The 17,470-nt window shown below is 41.0% G+C and overlaps 1 protein-coding gene across 3 annotated transcripts in view; it reads right to left on the minus strand.

The window, feature by feature from the left end:
* The window catches only part of AATF (apoptosis antagonizing transcription factor), a 105,727-nt gene that overhangs the window by 17,204 nt on the left and 71,053 nt on the right, over positions 1-17,470 (minus strand). The window contains exons 11-12 of one of the 3 annotated variants that reach the window (XR_003108039.3): positions 8,950-9,021; positions 4,045-4,145 (exon numbers count right to left, since the gene is read on the minus strand). The exons of 1 other annotated variant lie outside the window; for it this stretch is intronic. Coding sequence is in view for 1 of the 2 variants with exons in the window: in XM_006065485.4 (XP_006065547.4) it covers positions 8,950-9,021 (72 nt within the window). In the remaining variant the exon portion in view is untranslated. The remainder of the gene's footprint in view (positions 1-4,044; positions 4,146-8,949; positions 9,022-17,470) is intronic. One more of the 3 variants, XM_006065485.4, reaches the window with a different exon arrangement.

A 17,470-nucleotide genomic window follows, 5' to 3' on the forward strand; every position in this document is an offset into this window, starting at 1 on the left:
AGCTCCCTGGTGGCCTAGTGGTTAGGAATCTGGACTTTCACTGCCAGGGCCCAGGTTCAATCCCTGGTCGGGAAACTAAGATCTTGGAAGCTGCGAGGCTTGACCAAAAATAATAGTAATAATAGGTTGAATATGAAGTTATCATTCTATGTCATTTCACTGCCAATCAGAAACAGGGTGGCAGACTTAGAGTGGATAAATCAGAGCAAAGGATGAACACACTTAAAAACAGATGATGCACATCTTAGCAACCCAAGTTGCTCAGGTGGCTCAGTAGCATGTATGGACGACTCACCTAAATTCAGGTGAAAAACATTACCTGTTGCCTGCCCACCTGCATGTTAGTTCATTGTGTCTAACACAGCCATCTATACAATATCACATTTTATAAGATGATAATAATAGAATATAACAACTTAAAAATAATAGTTCTATGAAATTAAAAGACGCTCACTCCTTGGAAGGAAAGTTATGTCCTACCTAGATAGCATATTCAAAAGCAGAGACATTACTTTGCCAACAAAGGTCCGTCTAGTCAAGGCTATGGTTTTTCCAGTGATCATGTATGGATGTGAGAGTTGGACTGTGAAGAAGGCTGAGCGCCGAAGAATTGATGCTTTTGAACTGTGGTGTTGGAGAAGACTCTTGAGAGTCCCTTGGACTGCAAGGACATCCAACCAGTCCATTCTGAAGGAGATCAGCCCTGGGATTTCTTTGGAAGGAATGATGCTAAAGCTGAAACTCCAGTACTTTGGCCACCTCATGCGAAGAGTTGACTCATTAGGAAGACTCCGATGCTGGGGGGGATTGGGGGCAGGAGTAGAAGGGGATGACAGAGGATGAGATGGCTGGATGGCATCACTGACTCGATGGATGTGAGTCTGGGTGAACTCCGGGAGTTGGTGATGGACAGGGAGGCCTGGAGTGCTGTGATTCATGGGGTCGCAAAGAGTTGGACACAACTGAGCGACTGAACTGAACTAAGAGGAACATTTACACTCACTTTAATGCATGTGAAACATCTCTTTGGGAAAAAACAGTAAGAACCACAGTCTTTTGAAGAAATGGTGGGAATCTGCCTGCAGAAATGAGAACTATAGTCAAGAAGTCCTGTTTTGAGCAAAGATTTAATCTGTTCAGCATATGCAATCTCCTTTTGGAAAATGTGCTTTTCTCTCTCTTTAGAACCTGCTTGCAACCAGGGCTTCCATTAGAGAATGCCAATTCTCTAGAATTGTGTGAAGACTTAACAGGAGCGCTTCAGAAGATACAGAAGAAACAAGAGCAGTGCCTTCTTTGCAGGCGTTTTTAAAACTCTGGCCCAAGTGTCAGGTTTGAACTTGAGAATGTCCCTTCTGTCCTTTCTGGAGGTGGAAGGCCTCAGGCCCCCTCGCTCCAGGCTGGACGCCGTCTTCAATGATGATATATGAGAGTCCTTGGCCCCTTAGCCCTGCTGGGGGGCGTCAAACATGGGATGCCGCCCACCCGAGTATCAACAAGTGAATTATAAACTGTGTCAATCCGAGTTAATGCAAAGCTGTAATCCTCTTTAACAAGAGATCAAATCACTGCCATGAGTTATGTTCATTCTGTAATCTGATAAGGAAGAGAGGGAGCCTCTAATAAAAGAGTAATGGGAGCTTTTAATGATGCTGGGGAGAGGCAGGGCCCGTCCAAGCGTTCCCGCTGATTAGATCAGTGTTGCATATTTGCGCAGGCTTGTTTCACCTGTCAGAACAACCTGTGTCTTTTTAGGAGATAAGCAGCCTCAGAGAAAACATCTGTATCTTAACCATTCTTGCTGGCAAGATTTTCAGCAACGAAAACTGCTCTGTGGAGGGTATTTCTGGGGATATTAGACAATGTGCTCTCAAATGCTGAGCTAACTTCATTGAAATATTTCACCATTATTCAGCGCATTATGTCTAATAAAAAGTGTGTATGGGGGTGGGTAAAGTAGGTAATGGGGAATCAAAAATGGTCTAAGTAACCTCTGGGTTACCAATTAGGGCGACAAGAATGCCATGGATACGATATGCTCATACTCATGGTGCAGACCCACACACTTTAAAAATGGCGCAAGAAGATAAATTGCCTGCACAAATTCTATTACACGGAGGCACCTCAAGAGCAACGTGGCAGTGATGTTGACAAAGCACTTTACAAGGCTGGATCACATCTGTACGTTTCTAAAATTTCAGATGTAAAACAATAATGTATTTGGTGCTTAGTGGTCATCATTAAAGGATTCTCTCCTTGTTCTTTTTAAAGCCAGGAGCTTTCTGGAAGGTGTGGGGAAAAGTGGTTTTTGACTGGGAAGGCGAGAAAGGGGGCCTAAATGAAAGTTCCTGCTGTTCCTATTGAGAATTTAAGTTCTTTGCAAAGGGATGGAGTACCTACAAAATGTTGAGATTGCTATCATTTTTGTAACAAGAAAAAAGCTTCTTAGGAAAATACAAGAACCTAACCCTTTTCATGGGCAGTTAAACTGGATTTAGCTTATTGCTCTCTGAAGCTGCAGTTAAATGCAAGGAAAACATCAGTTTTCTTAGGGGTACAGCAAGCTGACTGCTGCTGCTTGGCCTGCTTCTGTGCTGACAACAAAACCCACAGTGGCAGAGCAAGCAGTTCCCATGAGCCCCCTTCCCAGAACTGGGGCCGTGGCCAGCTTGGAGGAACCTGTCTCAGTCTGACTCAGAATTTACTTCTCATACTTTTTACACCAGCATTTTACTATCTGACCTCCATCAATGTGGCAAATGAAGAACAACAAACTTCTTTAAAAGTCTGCCTTGGGAGACTTCCCTGGTGGCTCAGTGGTAAAGAATCTGCCTACCAATGCAGGAGGCATGGGTTCAATCCCTGGTCCAGGAAGATCCCATATGCCACGGAGCAACTAAGCCTGTGGGCCCCAACTACTGAGCCTGCACTGTAGAGCCCAGGAGCCACAACTACCGAATCCCTGTGCTGTAACCACTGAAACCTGCGAGCCCCAGAGAAGCCACCTGGATGAGAAGCCCACACACTGCAATTAGAGAGTAGCCCCGCTCTCCACTACCAGAGGGGGGTGGGGGGGAAGCCTGAGCAGCAAGTGAAGACCCAGCACAGCCAAAAATAAAAAATAAAAGTCTGCCTCGGGGGTTTCCCTGCGGGTCCAGTGGCTTAGACTCCATGCTCCCGATGGAGGGGGCCTGGGTTCAACCTGTAGGCAGGAAACTGGTCTCACACACGGCAACTAAGAGTTTGCATGCCTCAGCTGGAAGATTCCAGATCCTGCGTGCCATAACTAACACTCAGTGAAGCCAAAATAAACTTTAAAAGTATTTAAGAAAAAAGTCTAACTTGGAGGGTCTCTCAAAAATACAGACAAAAACGCAGGTGATTATTTCCACAACTGACAAATTCTTCATTTCGTTAGAACCATAATAAAAGGCCACCTGAATTTCCGCTGTGCCCTCCCTCCCTCTGGTCTAACAGCACTCCAGGGCTTGCCGCCGTGTAGTGTAAGCTGGTTCTAAAATATCCTTGATAAGCTTGGTGAGCGTGGAATAGCTTCAACAGTCGGTGAGGTGAGCAGCAACCCTGTGAATCCTGCAGGTCACATTCTGGCCTGCTCCTGGCGGCAGCACTGCGTCTAGAGGAACCTCTGCTGTCAAGGCGACAAGGCCTCTGTCCTCAGCCCATGGACTAGCTCCGCTGCTTCAGGGTCACATGCTACTCTGCCCTCCTCACAAAGGTGAGTGTGAAGGGCACACGGGAGCGGCACTGCCCCATGCCAAGAGCACCCGAGGGTCCAGCAATGCCAGCGATTGTTTTTAGCCTCGTAGTAACCTCCTCACTTGCATGCAAACACGTGATACGGGGGCAAAGTGGGGTTTCTCTTCTTTCCTCTCAGTACCAGAAGCGCTCCTCAGGCCTGCAATAGAAACCCCCTGCTTCCCTCCTAACGGGGTGGTATGAAGTGTCAGTGGTTACCTGAGACTTTCACTAACAAAGGAAACCTGAGGGCGTGTAAAGTCATGTGAATCGGTATGCAAGGTTTACCTAGATGATGCCCCCAAACGGAATTCTGGTAATACAGGCGCAAACTGGGCTACTCCACACCTTAAAAGAGTTTTAAGTAGATTGCTTGAAGAGTAAATCACCTAGCATGAGAAAAGAATATGTATCAGCAGAAATTACCTAAATAGATAACACTACACAGACTGCACCACAGGCGAAATAAAATGAAGACGCCGCTCGCTATCTTTGTAAAGATCCTTTTACAGATAGTAATTCTTCCTTCACTAAGAATATTCTAATACCCTGTGTTAAAGCCCTCTGCGTTCTTTCCCTTAATGAGAGCTATGCTCTGGTCTCAGTTCAGTTCAGTTCCACCAAGGGCAGATTTTTTGAGCTCAGAGTGGACAAATGACATGGAGGATTCAAGACCAAGTAACAGCACTTGGATTCTCTCCTTCTCCTCTCTTTATTAATCCTGGGTATTAATCTAACTCAGGCAAATGTGTGAGGCGATAAACTGGAGCCAAGAAACAACTAAAGAAGAGAAGGGCTTCTCTCTCCAGATCTGGGTGTGGTAGGAACCACAGGTAGAGCGGCCTCTACCAAAAGGGCTAGGAAACTTGTTATGGGCTTCCCTGGTGGCTCAGTGGTCAAGAATCTACATACCAGTGCAGAAGACGAGGGTTCGATCCCTGGTCCAGGAAGACCCCAGACACAACTAAGGCCCCGTGCCACAGCTACTGAGCCCATGCTCCAGAGCCTGGGAGCTGCAGCCACTGGGTCTCACTCTCACGGCAGGAAATTAAAGCTAAACAGAAGCATGAAAATAAAACATCTCCCTTTGTCCGTTCCTCATCTGAGTTGTTTCCCCATAGGTATTTTAAATATTATCAATGTAAGTTCTGTAACATATATATTCACATATTTGTACATATTTAGCTGCTTAATTTTTATTTTTAAAACATAAATGGAGATTACAAAAACCTCTTTTTTTTATAGTTAACAAAATAATCTGGAGATATTTCCATACCAGCATATTTTTAAAGGCATCACTCTTTTTTGATCACACATGTCTATTTATTCAAAAGTAGGATTATACTACAGTACTTTGTAGTCTACTTACTACACTAAACATTATGTTAATACATACAGCTCCACTTATTCCTTTAATAGTTGCTTATAACTTCACTGAATTCTTTTCTGTGATTCATTTTAACTAGTTCCCTATTGATGGTCATTTGGATTTTTTAATTTTTTTCTCCATTTAAACAATGTTGCAGTAAAGACTCGATACAAAAATATTTGCCAACTTGCTATTTTCTTAGGTTAATTGCTAGAAATGAATTTTTCTGGGTCAACAGATACATTTACATTAAAAATTTTTTAAAGCGTTGCCAAATACCCCTCCAGAGTGATTCTGCCAATCACGTTCTTAACAACAGTAAATGAAAGTGTCTGCTCCTCACACCATCAACATGGGGATTATCAATCTTCTCATGCTTTCCAGTTTAATAAGAAAAAATGAAATGCCATTATTTTAATTTACATCTCTTTGATTAATAAGATTGACAATCTATTTTTTTTGCCATTTGTGATTTTTCTTTTATAATTTCTACGTTTGAGCATTGACATGCTTCACCCGCTATTTTTATTGGGATATTCTTAAGAGATCTGTAAAAACTCTTTACACAGCATTATTACATGGTAAAGTCATGTTACACTGAACTTTTTCTTTACAATTTTTTCATATACTTATAACTTTGTTTTTGATATCTTTTTTAACTGACTCATGTAGTCAGATCTACCAATACCTTTCTCTGTGGCTTCTGGCCTTGGCGTCGTGCTTACAAAGCCTTTCTCTACCTCAAAATCATTTAGTATTCTCTATTCATACATGTGCACCAAGAATGACATGCCCGTAACTCTGTTGTACTCTACCATAGACACAACTGTGAAAATGGGTTGGATTTCCCCAGAGGCTTACCTTCAACAAATCTAGATACCATTAAAAAAAAAAAGGCATATCTGTAATTTAGCAAAACCAAAATTATTCACCTAGAGAAAAGTAATATGCACTGATATTGAAAAGAAAGTTTTCCATTTCTCAGCATTTTGTGGTATACACAAAGTGGGAAACCAAATAGTACAATACTAGATTATTTCCATTTATGGAATTATCTAAACAAAAACAATATAGGCCTTCCTCCTAAGAGAAAGTAACACTACCGGCTGGCTCTGGAAGACTTGATATTTGAAGCAGAAAGAACGAATGCCCACTTATTTGGCCTGTGGTTCGTCTGGTCTATCCAGACCACACAGCATGAGCATGAGCCCATGTGCCAGCCTTAGCGCCCTCAGGAGCCACGCAGAGGAGTATGCTGGGTTCTCCAGCTCTGAGACCTCTATTTAACGCCTTGCCACACACACAGTGGCTAAACCAGCTGAGAACAATGCTGATGATTAGCCACGTCCACAAGCGACAGCTTCTTTTTCCTACAAGCTCCAAATGCCGCATAACTGTTGCCCAGCAAACACAATCCCATCACCTCCTCTATCACCTGCTCTACTGAAGTGGCAACGTAACACAGTTCTGGCCAACGAGATGTGAGGAAGTCTTTGGCGGTCTTTCTGAGAAGCTTTTACTGCTCTGATAAAAGAAAATCAATGTGGCCGACACCACTCCTTTCCTCTTCTTCCTGCCTGAAATGCATGCTTGATGGCTAAAGCTGCAGCAGCCACCTTGGGACCACAGGGGAAAGACCAAGAGATGCTGGCCCCAATACCACTGAGAAGGGAAAAACACTGCTAGTCACTACCTGCCTCCTCTAGAATTATTCTGCCAGAAAAATAAACTCCTGTTTTCTTATGCCTATGTAGTCAGGTTTTGCTTCTTACATATCAAGCCCAACATAATCCTTAATAATAAAGTCACCTTCAAGTTATCTTTACATCTAGAATACAGCAGGCCCTCAAAAATTATGAGTAAATAAATTAGATTCTGGAAAAGAAAGTATCCTGGGGAATCAGATGACTCAAGAAAAATCCCAACTAGGAATGACAACTGATTTCTAAATGATGCAGCAGTACTGTATTCAAAAGATGCCACTAATATTTAAACTAGGTTTCACTTTATGTCTGGAATAATAGTGCTACCTGGATAGGTTTGTTTTCATTTATAAGAACCTGATTTTCCTTTCCAGTTGAAGTAATTTTTCATGTCATCCTGACAGAGAATCTAAGAAGCACGCATTTCACTTATTATTTTTAAAAACAGACTAGATCAAGAAATAAATGAAAACAAAAAACCTAAAACAAAACAAGCAAAACCAGCTAGACATAAGCATTCACAGACAAGCATAAGAAGTCACAAAGATGTGAGTATAAATGCACTCAGAATCATCTATAAGCTGTTTTGTCATCAGAACAAAAGCAAACAAAAAAATTAATCATCACTGTGTTCAACTAAACTTGCATATCTACTACTTTTCAAGGGGAGGAAATCTGATGGAGTTTAGAGTTTAGTAGCAAACTAAATACTCTCAAATAAAAAGGCTAAGTATAGCTTGAGGGATAAAGCTGGCAAAATCCACATGTGCCTACATTATGACTAATAATATCACTTGGTAAAGATTTATGTTTTAAAACGTCTATCACAGCATTACAACAATGATAATTTAAAACAATTTAAATTTCCAAAAATTAGTGAAGGGCTAAAATAGATATTACATAGTCACTTAAATTTTTGAATAATTTAAATGATACTAAATGGTCAGAGTATGCAAAATATTTAAATAAAAAGATTACAAGAGTAGAATATAATTTTAATTAAATAAAAAGAAAAACAAGAACATACTAAAAGGGAAACCATAAAGACTGAAAGAAATACCCTCAGATGTTAAAAGTGGTAATATCCCGTGCATATATATGTGTTATGTGTGCATACACACACGTCCTATCTCCGCGCACTGAGAGAACCTAGAAACGATGATGCCTATAACAATGAGCATCTCAGCGCCCAGAACTTGGTTTCTAAAAACCATACTCCATTAAAAACAGTCAGCATTCCTTGGAGAAAGACTGATTCCAGGACTGGAAATGGGAACATGTGAGATGATCCTAGAATACCTTGTTGTGGTAGAAACTAAAAAGTGCTCAGTGAATAACTGGGGATATCTCAAAAAGATGAAACCCGCTTGAAGGGACCTCTATTAATCTGAGACAGTTTTAAACCAAAATCAATGACAGCAACAGATTCTAACTAACTGAATAAAATAGGAAAGCATGAGTCCATATTGATATAAATGAATGTAAATAACAAAGAAGAGATATGGCTAGATAAGTAAAGTTATAAAAATATTATGTTGTAGTAGAATGCCAACTAAAAAATATAGAAGGAATGATTCTTTAAAAAATAGTTAATTCTTTAATTATCTCTGAATTATATGAGTATACATTTTTTTGTGTACACATTTCCATTTTTCAAAATAAGCATGTACTTCTTTTGTAAAAAATACTCAAAAAAACCCCAAAATCCTCAACAGTACCCTGAACAAACACAACGTAATGCACATCCCCAGAGCAAGCTCTACACCCATTTTTAAAAGGAGAACATACACATAAAATCCCAAACACATGAAGCAAGTGTGTGTGTGCTGTCCTAACCCATCTCTCTAGAGAAGAGCTCAGATGGCCAAAGCAGGTGGCTAATGTTAAAAACAAAACAGCAAAAACAAAAAACCACCAGAGGCAGCACTGAGATTTACGAAAATTTTGTTTTGGTTTTACAGTAACTATGGGAGTGAAGAGATGTTACAAGGACCCTTTCAACAATGCCGATGACAAATGGTTAGCTGCTAAGAAGAAACAGAGAGGGCGACAGGCTTTAGCACAGGTCAATACTGGGCTTTCAGGAAGCCACGTGAGACATATAATTAATCTATTACTCACCTGGCATCATCATTCATTGTGGTATGGTCAATAGGTGCCATGAAGCTCAGCAGCTTGCTAAGCACATGAAACCTAAGTAAATAGGAAACAAACAGGCAGCAACATTAGTAACTATTAACCTAGAAAAGGAAACACATTCTACGAGGTAACAAACTCCAGATGATCACAAGAATATCTGGCTCCAGAGTGGAGCAGGGAACAGTTTCTAGGCATGTGCCACTCATAACCATAAAAACCCTTTTTCCTCAATGCTACAGGAGAAAAGTCTGATAAAAGCACATTGTAAATGACAGCAGTTCTACACAACTCCACTGTATCATGGCCCCAAAAGGGGCACACATCTGTGCCCTGAAGCAACACACTAAGCCTTAAACATCACTCCAGACAAGAGACGGTGAGGACCGGATTACCCCATTGTCCCCTTCTCTGCATACATCCTAATCATTTTTCAGTCGGGAGCAGAGGCAGTGGCGTACCATCCAAATGGAACACTTCATCACTCACTAGCACCAGTTCCCTGAGTCAGAAAAGGCTTCCAGAATCACCTTCATTCACCAGTCCCACCAGATCGTTCACTTCGCCCCTCTTAAACTAAGGCGCACAACTGAGTGCATGAGGAGTCTACTCCCTATACTTCAGTCAAGGGGTTATAAAAATTGAAGTTACGTCAATTCCATCTCCCACCAGTAGAAAAAAAGAGGTATTTTTATACGAAGTGCTTTGAGACCCTCTGGTGAAGGAGGCTGAAGAAACATTTGACCTTACACAGACCAAATTATAGCTAAGAGAATTCAAAGAAGGTATCCCTTTCTATTTATAAAAGAAGAGGCTGCAGGACATGTCATATAACATTCTAACCAAAAAAAAAAAAACCTCTTCTTGGGCAAAACACTATCCACATAAAAATGATATAACATATGTGTAATGTTTCACCATTTAAAAAACATTTTTACACACATCAAAGAATTTGATTCTCTACCACCAAATAGCCAAGCCTGCCAAATTTCAATCTTTTAACAAATGAATTTTAAAGACTAATAGTGATAAGATTTTTCCCATTACAGGTGTAATAGAAAAAAGCATAAATCCATTACAGAAAATTTGGAAAACCAACTAAGCACACAAAAAATGCATACATATTCTTTTATCTACAGAAGGACTATTATTAACCTTTATTAATATTATTCATATTTTGGTTAATTATGTTCATTTTACATAGTAATCCACACAACACAATTTCCTATTCTTTTTTTCACTTAGCACTGTATCTCCATAGCTGTATACAAAATTCCAGGAAGTACTATAAATACATTTTCATATTTCTGAACAGTTGTATTGTTTCCAATTCTTCACTTCTTATAAGATGCAAAAACAAAATTGCTGTTCATCATACTTTCTTTATGCCCATTATCTCCTAATTATAAAAATTAATATATAATTACAAATTCAGAAATACAGAAAGAACTGACAAGTCCCCTGTAATCTCTAGAAACCATCACTGTTAATTGAGTTTGCCTGTAGCATTCTCCATATGTAAGACAAATATAAACTTAATATGCTCATGCATTATGCGTTTTTCTACTATGTCATATTGTATTCTTTTTCATAGTTCCAGAATATTTTGTTGCATCATATTGTAATTTACTAAACCTTCTATTGATAAGCATTTATACAGTCTTCCCCCTTAAAAAAGCATTATAAACAGTGCTAAAGTGAAGATTCTTTTATTTTATTGAAGCATAATTGATTTACAAAGTTCTGCTAATTTCTGCTGTATAGCAAAGTGATTCCGTGTGTGTGTGTATATATATATACATGTGTGTGTATTTAACTTATATGCAGAGTATATCATGCGAAATGCCAGGCTGGATGAAGCACAACATGGAATCAAGATTGCTGAGAGAAATATCAATAACCTCAGATATGCAGATGACACCACCCTTATGGCAGAAAGAGAAGAGTAACTGAAGAGCCTCTTGATGAAGGTGAAAGAAGAGAGTGAAAAAGCTGGCTTAAAACTCCACATTCAAATAATGAACATCATGGCATCCTGACTCATTACTTCATGGCAAATGGACGGGGAAACAATGGAAACAGTGACAGACTATTTTCTTGGGCTCCATAATCACTGCTGATGGTGACTGCAGCCATAAAATTAAAAGATGCTTGCTTCTTGAAAGAAAAGCTACTACCAACCTAGTCAGCATATTAAAAAGCAGAGACATAACTTTGCCGACAAAGGTCCGTCAAATCAAAGCTGTAGCTTTTGCAGTAGTCATGTATGGATGTGAGAGTTGGACCATAAAGAAAGCTGAGTGCCAAAGAATTGATGCTTTTGAACTGTGGTGTTGGAAAAGACTCTTGAGAGTCCTTGGACTGCAAGGAGATCAGATCAAAGGATAAAGGAAATCGGTCCTGAATATTCATTGGAAGGACTGATGCTGAGGCTGGGGCTCCAATTCTTCGGCCACCTGATGTGAAGAACTGACTCACTGGAAAAGACCTGATGCTGGGAAAAATTGCAAGCAGGAGGAGAAGGGGATGACAGAGGATGAGATGGATGGTTGGATGGCATCACTGACTTGATGGATGAACATGAGTCTGAGCAAGCTACCAGAGTTGGTAATGGGTAGGGAAGCCTGGCATGCTGCAGTCCATGGGGTCACAAAGAGTTGGACATGACTGAGAGACTGAACTGAACTGATATATATATATATATATACACACACACACACACACACATACATACACACACACATTTTTTTCATATACTTTTCCACAATGGTTTATCACAGGGTTTTGAATACAGTTCCCTGTGCTATACAGTAGGACCTTGTTGCTTATCCATTCTAGGTTGCCATGCCCTCCTCCAGGGGATTTTCCCAACCCAGGGATCGAACCCAAGTCTCCCACATTGTAGGCAGATTCTTTACTGTCTGGGCCACCAGGGAAGCCCTTTAATGTCTTTTAGGCTTCACCAAACTTCATTTTTCATCTGAAAAAATGAAAACTATTCTTGGCTATGTTCAAAGACAGGATTAATTCACTGTCTAGACAAAGACTATGAACTATACCCAATAGTTGCGTTGTCTGATCCAGGAGTCATTGGCCACATGTGGCTTACTGAACACGGGAAGTGTGCACCAGATTTTGAAAATTTCAGATGGAAAAAATGTAAAATATATCACTAATAATTTTAAAACAATAAATTGTTGAAATAATATTAGCTAGATATTGGGCTAAATGAAATGTATTATTACTTAAGTACACTTATTTCTTTTTCCCCCTTTTTAATTGCAGCTACTAGAACATTGAAAATTACACATGCAACTGATGAACCTATTTGAAGGACAGGAGTAGGAGTCACAGACTTAAGAGAATGGACTCATGGACACAGTCGGGGAAGGAGAGGGTGGGACAGATTGAGAGAGCAGCACTGAGACATACACATCACAAGGTGTGAGAGAGAGAGCCAGTGAAGTCACTGTGCAACAGAGGAGTGCAGCCTGCGGCTCTGTGATGACCTGGAGGCGCGGGGCGGGAAGGAGTATAATCATGTGTATACTTATAGCTGATTCATCCTGATACACGGAAGAAACCAACACAACACTGCAAAGCAATTATCTTCTAATTAAAAAGAAAAATTAAAAAAATTACACATGTAAAGATACTTTTTATTGGATGGCACTGCTCTGTGGAATACCTTTACACTTTAATACAATATATTCAATAACTAGTAAGTGCATGATGAAGGACAGGCTTTTAAGTAGTAATCAAAATAAAGATGATTTAATACAATGCATTTTTACCTCATCTCAGTACTGAGGATGGATGCATGTTTTAGTACTAAAATTACCAACCATATTAAGAGATAAATATAATTTTGTTGCAGAAGAAAAGACAAATACAAAACACAATATGACATTTCATTATTAAAGGCCTGAGAGTTTAATTCATTTACATTAAGATTCTGCTTAAATCAGGATCAAATCCACTTATAGATAATGCTGAGTAAAATACTGGTAATTAATAATTATAATTATTTCCCCAAACCAGCATATTTCTTTTTTTTTAAGTTATTTTCTAGCATCCAACCAGCAAACTGCTAACACCCAATCTGACCAGGGTGATGCCACTGACCTGCTATCATTGAAATTAATGTTTCCACAAGGCAGTGTTCACCTTTGCTATGATATTTCTTTTTTCTCCAACCCTACCACAAACATACCACCCTTATGGCAGAAAGTGAAGAGGAACTAAAAAGCCTCTTGATGAAACTGAAAGAGGCGAGTGAAAAAGTTGGCTTAAAGCTCAACATTCAGAAAACTAAGATCATGGCATCTGGTCTCATCACTTCATGGAAAATAGATGGGGAAACAATACAAACAGTGCCAGACTTTATTTTTTTGGGCTCCAAAGTCACTGCAGATGGTGACTGCAGCCATGAAATTAAAAGACGCTTACTCCTTGGAAGGAAAGTTATGACCAACCTTAAAAAGCAGAGATATTACTTTGCCATCAAAAGTCCATCTAGTCAAGGCTATGGTTTTTCCAGTGGTCATGTACAGATGTGAGAGTTGGACTGTGAAGAAAGCTGAGCGCTAAAGAATTGATGCTTTTGAACTGTGGTGTTGGAGAAGACTCTTGAGAGTCCCTTGGACTGCAAGGAGGTCAAACCAGTCCTTCCTAAAGATCGGTCCGGTGTTCATTGGAAGGACTGATACTGAGGCTGAAACTCCAATACTTTGGCCACCTCATGCGAAGAGCTGACATATTGGAAAAGACACTGATGCTGGGAGGGACTGGGGGCACGAGAAGGGGACGAAAGAGGATGAGATAGCTGGATGGTATCACTGACTCAATGGACGTGAGTTTGAGTGAACTCCGAGGGTTGGTGATGGACAGGGAGGCCCCGCGTGCTGCAATTCATGGGGTCGCAAAGAGTCGGACACGACTGAGCGACTGAACTGAACCACAAGCAAAGGCTGCCCATGGTGGAACCTAGCACCAGTGATGACAGCTGGCACATCACCAGCTCTTCTGGGGGTCTAATTTAAACGAAGTTATTTATGACATGTATTCCTATCTATCCTGGAGAAGGAAATGGCAACCCACTCCAGTAGTCTTGCCTGGAGAATCCCACGGACAGAGGAGCCTCATGGGCTACAGTCCATGGGGTTGCAAGAGTCGGACACGACTGAGCAACTAAACCTATTCTCATAGGCCCTTTGTTAAAACCTTCCCAGCAAAGTTCTAATGTAGCCTAGATATCATTTCGGTACCTGAGAAGTCCTGGCCAGAGAAACAACTCAAGAGCCACAGGTTAGAAGTGGACTCTGGAATCAGACCAATTAGCTTAAATCTACGTTCATGATTACTAGCTCTGTAACAGTGGGTGAGTCACTCTTCTTCTTCAGTATTTTACATGAGTTAGCTAATTTCAATCTGCATGACAGTCCTATGGGATGTGCCTTCTATTATCATACTGGCTTGACAGATGAGGAAACTGAAGCACAAAGAGATGTTAAGTGACTTGCCCAAGGGGTCTTTTTTTTTTTTTTCCAAGGGGTCTTAAGGCCAGTAAGTGCAAGAGCCAGATTTCAAACCTGAACATTTTAGCATCGGAGGTTGTGTCTTTTCCACTTCTGCATGTAAACTGCTCTGCAGTGCCCGACAGAGAGAGTTTTATAAATGTTAGTTATCGTTATTGCTATATATGAACATCACTGATTCTGACCACATCCCACACGTTCATGGTCACAAAGAAAGCCTCGATGAATACGGGTGATGAAACTGCAACACAATTCAAAGCATGTGACCTTATTTATTACTTTTCTTTTTACTTCTTGTGCTGTGCTATAATGTAGACCTATGGGAAAGTTACAAAAACAGTGCAGAGTTCATGTGCACCTTCACCTCGCTTCCTCGAATGGTAACAACTCATACAAATGTCATTATCACAATTAGGAATTAACATCTGTGCAATACATAACCTAAACCACAGGCCGCATGCAAGTGTGCCCGTTTTTTGCCCTACTGCCCTCTGTCTTCCCAGGACCCGATCTAGGGCCCTGCAGTGCAGTGAGCTGCAATGCACGCTCCAAGCTCTGACAGCTGCTCAGGCCTCCTTGTTCTTCAGTGACTTGCTACAGTCAACAGAATAAAGTCCAAATGTCGAGCATGACCACGATTTAGCACCCACTTACTTCACATAGTCTCACCTCCTGTTATTCCCCCATATTTACTTCAAGTCTCTGCCAAAACAAATGAACTTTGGTTCCCAAAACAGACGGGGATATTCTCAAGCCTGTGTTTTGGCAAACATTATTCTTTTTGGCCTTTCCATAGGCTAACTCTTCCTAGTCTGCTCAGTGTGAAGTGTGAATGTTGCATCTCACTGGAAGTCTTACTTGATAAGCGGGTTACTTTCACTGTCATAATCATCCAAAAACATGTGTGTGAGGCACTACAGTAGGCATTAAGGTTGGAATTAACTTGAAAAAATCAGCACAATTCTTGCCCTCAAGGGACACACGATTATAGATATTTGCCCTAGCAGCTTTAAAACTCACAAAAATACAATAATGAAAAAAGACATCTTTTGCTCTTTTCAATTCTTTTGAAGACCATGTATTTGCAACAGCAACGCCAACAGATAAACACAAGAGAAATCGAAGAATCTAACACTTTCAAATGTTTATTATGTACCAGACATATACACATTATTTGAATCCTCAAATCAAATCCATCCCTCAAACCAAATCAGGCTTCCTTGGTGGCTCAGACAGTAAGTAAAGAATCTGCCTGCAATGCGGGAAACCCAGGTTTGATCCCTGGATCAGAAAGATCCCCTGGAGAAGGGCATGGCGACCCACTTCAGTATTCTTGCCTAGAGAATTCCATGGACAGAGGAGCCTGGAGAGCTACAGTCCATGGGATCACAGACAGTTGGACACGACTGACAGGCACACACACACACACACACACACACACACACACACGGATTAGTATCTCCACTTATTAAATGAGTAAAGTGAGGCTCAGAGAATAAAGAGCAACCAACATCATACAGCCAGACAGAGCCAGCCTCCTGACTGAAATCCTGGGCTCCTCCCTCAAGAGAACATTTAAAGCCTCACAGAGCTATTAATTAATTAACTAACTAGAAGTATAGTTGATCTACAACATTGTATTAGTTTCAGATACACAACAACATTGTGATTCAATATTTTTATAGATTATACTCCATTTAAAGTGATTATAAAATAATGGCTATACTTCCCTGTGCTGTTCAATTTGTCCTTGCTGCCATTGTATTTTGTACACAGTAGTTTGTCTTTTAATCCCCATATCCCCATCTCACCCCTCCTTCTCCTCACTGGGAGCCACTGATTTGTTCCCTCTGTGAGCCTGTTTCTGTTTTATCATGTACATTCATTTGTTTTATTTCTTAGATTCCACATGAAAGTGATAACATACATACGGTATATGTCTTTTTCAAAGTTACAATTTTAAAAGTGCAGTATTGGAGAAAAGTCTAATCTCAAAATTAAAGAACAGGTATTTATTCGGCCTGATCAATTATAAAGTACTAGGAGAAGGCAATGGCACCCCACTCCAGTACTCCTGCCTGGAAAATCCCATGGACAGAGGAGCCTGGTAGGCTGCAGTCCATGAGGTCGCTAGGAGTCGGACACGACTGAGCGACTTCACTTTCACTTTTCACTTTCATGCATTGGAGAAGGAAATGGCACCCCACTCCAGTGTTCTTGCCTGGAGAATCCCAGGGACAGAGGAGCCTGGTAGGCTGCAGTCCATGAGGTCGCTAAGAGTCGGACACGACTGAGCGACTTCACTTTCACTTTTCACTTTCATGCATTGGAGAAGGAAATGGCAACCCACTCCAGTGTTCTTGCCTGGAGAATCTCAGGGACGGGGGAGCCTGGTGGGCTGCAGTCCTTGGGTCGCTAAGAGTTGGACACGATTGAGTGACTTCACTTTCACTTTCATGCATTGGAGAGGGAAATGGCAACCCACTCCAGTGTTCTTGTCTGGAGAATCCCAGGGACAGAGGAGCCTGGTAGGAGGCTGTCTATGGGGTCACACAGAGTCGGACATGACTGAAGTGACATAGCAGTGGTAACATTCTTCTTTAAATCCTATCAGGGATGGGGGTACAGAAGAGACAGGTACCAGTGAGACACGTACGTGAGTGAGCAAGTAAATGAACATTCCAGTAGGAGACTGATCCAGTCTTGGGATAATAACAGCAGTAGCAATGATAGGAATAAGGCAAAGACACTTACATAGCGCTTGCTATGTCCCGGTTGTTGTACTGTGTTAGTCGCTCAAGTCGTGTCTGACTCTGTGTGGCCCCTGTGGACTGCAGCCGCCAGGCTCCACTGTCCCTGGGATTCTCCAACAAGAACACTGGAGTGGGCTGCCACGCCCTTCCCCATGCTGTGTTCCTGGTGCTGGTCTAAAAGCGGTACATACATGTACTCATTTAATCCCCACAGCA

This window comes from Bubalus bubalis, chromosome 3, assembly GCF_019923935.1.
Source record: "Bubalus bubalis isolate 160015118507 breed Murrah chromosome 3, NDDB_SH_1, whole genome shotgun sequence".
NCBI lineage: Eukaryota > Metazoa > Chordata > Mammalia > Artiodactyla > Bovidae > Bubalus > Bubalus bubalis.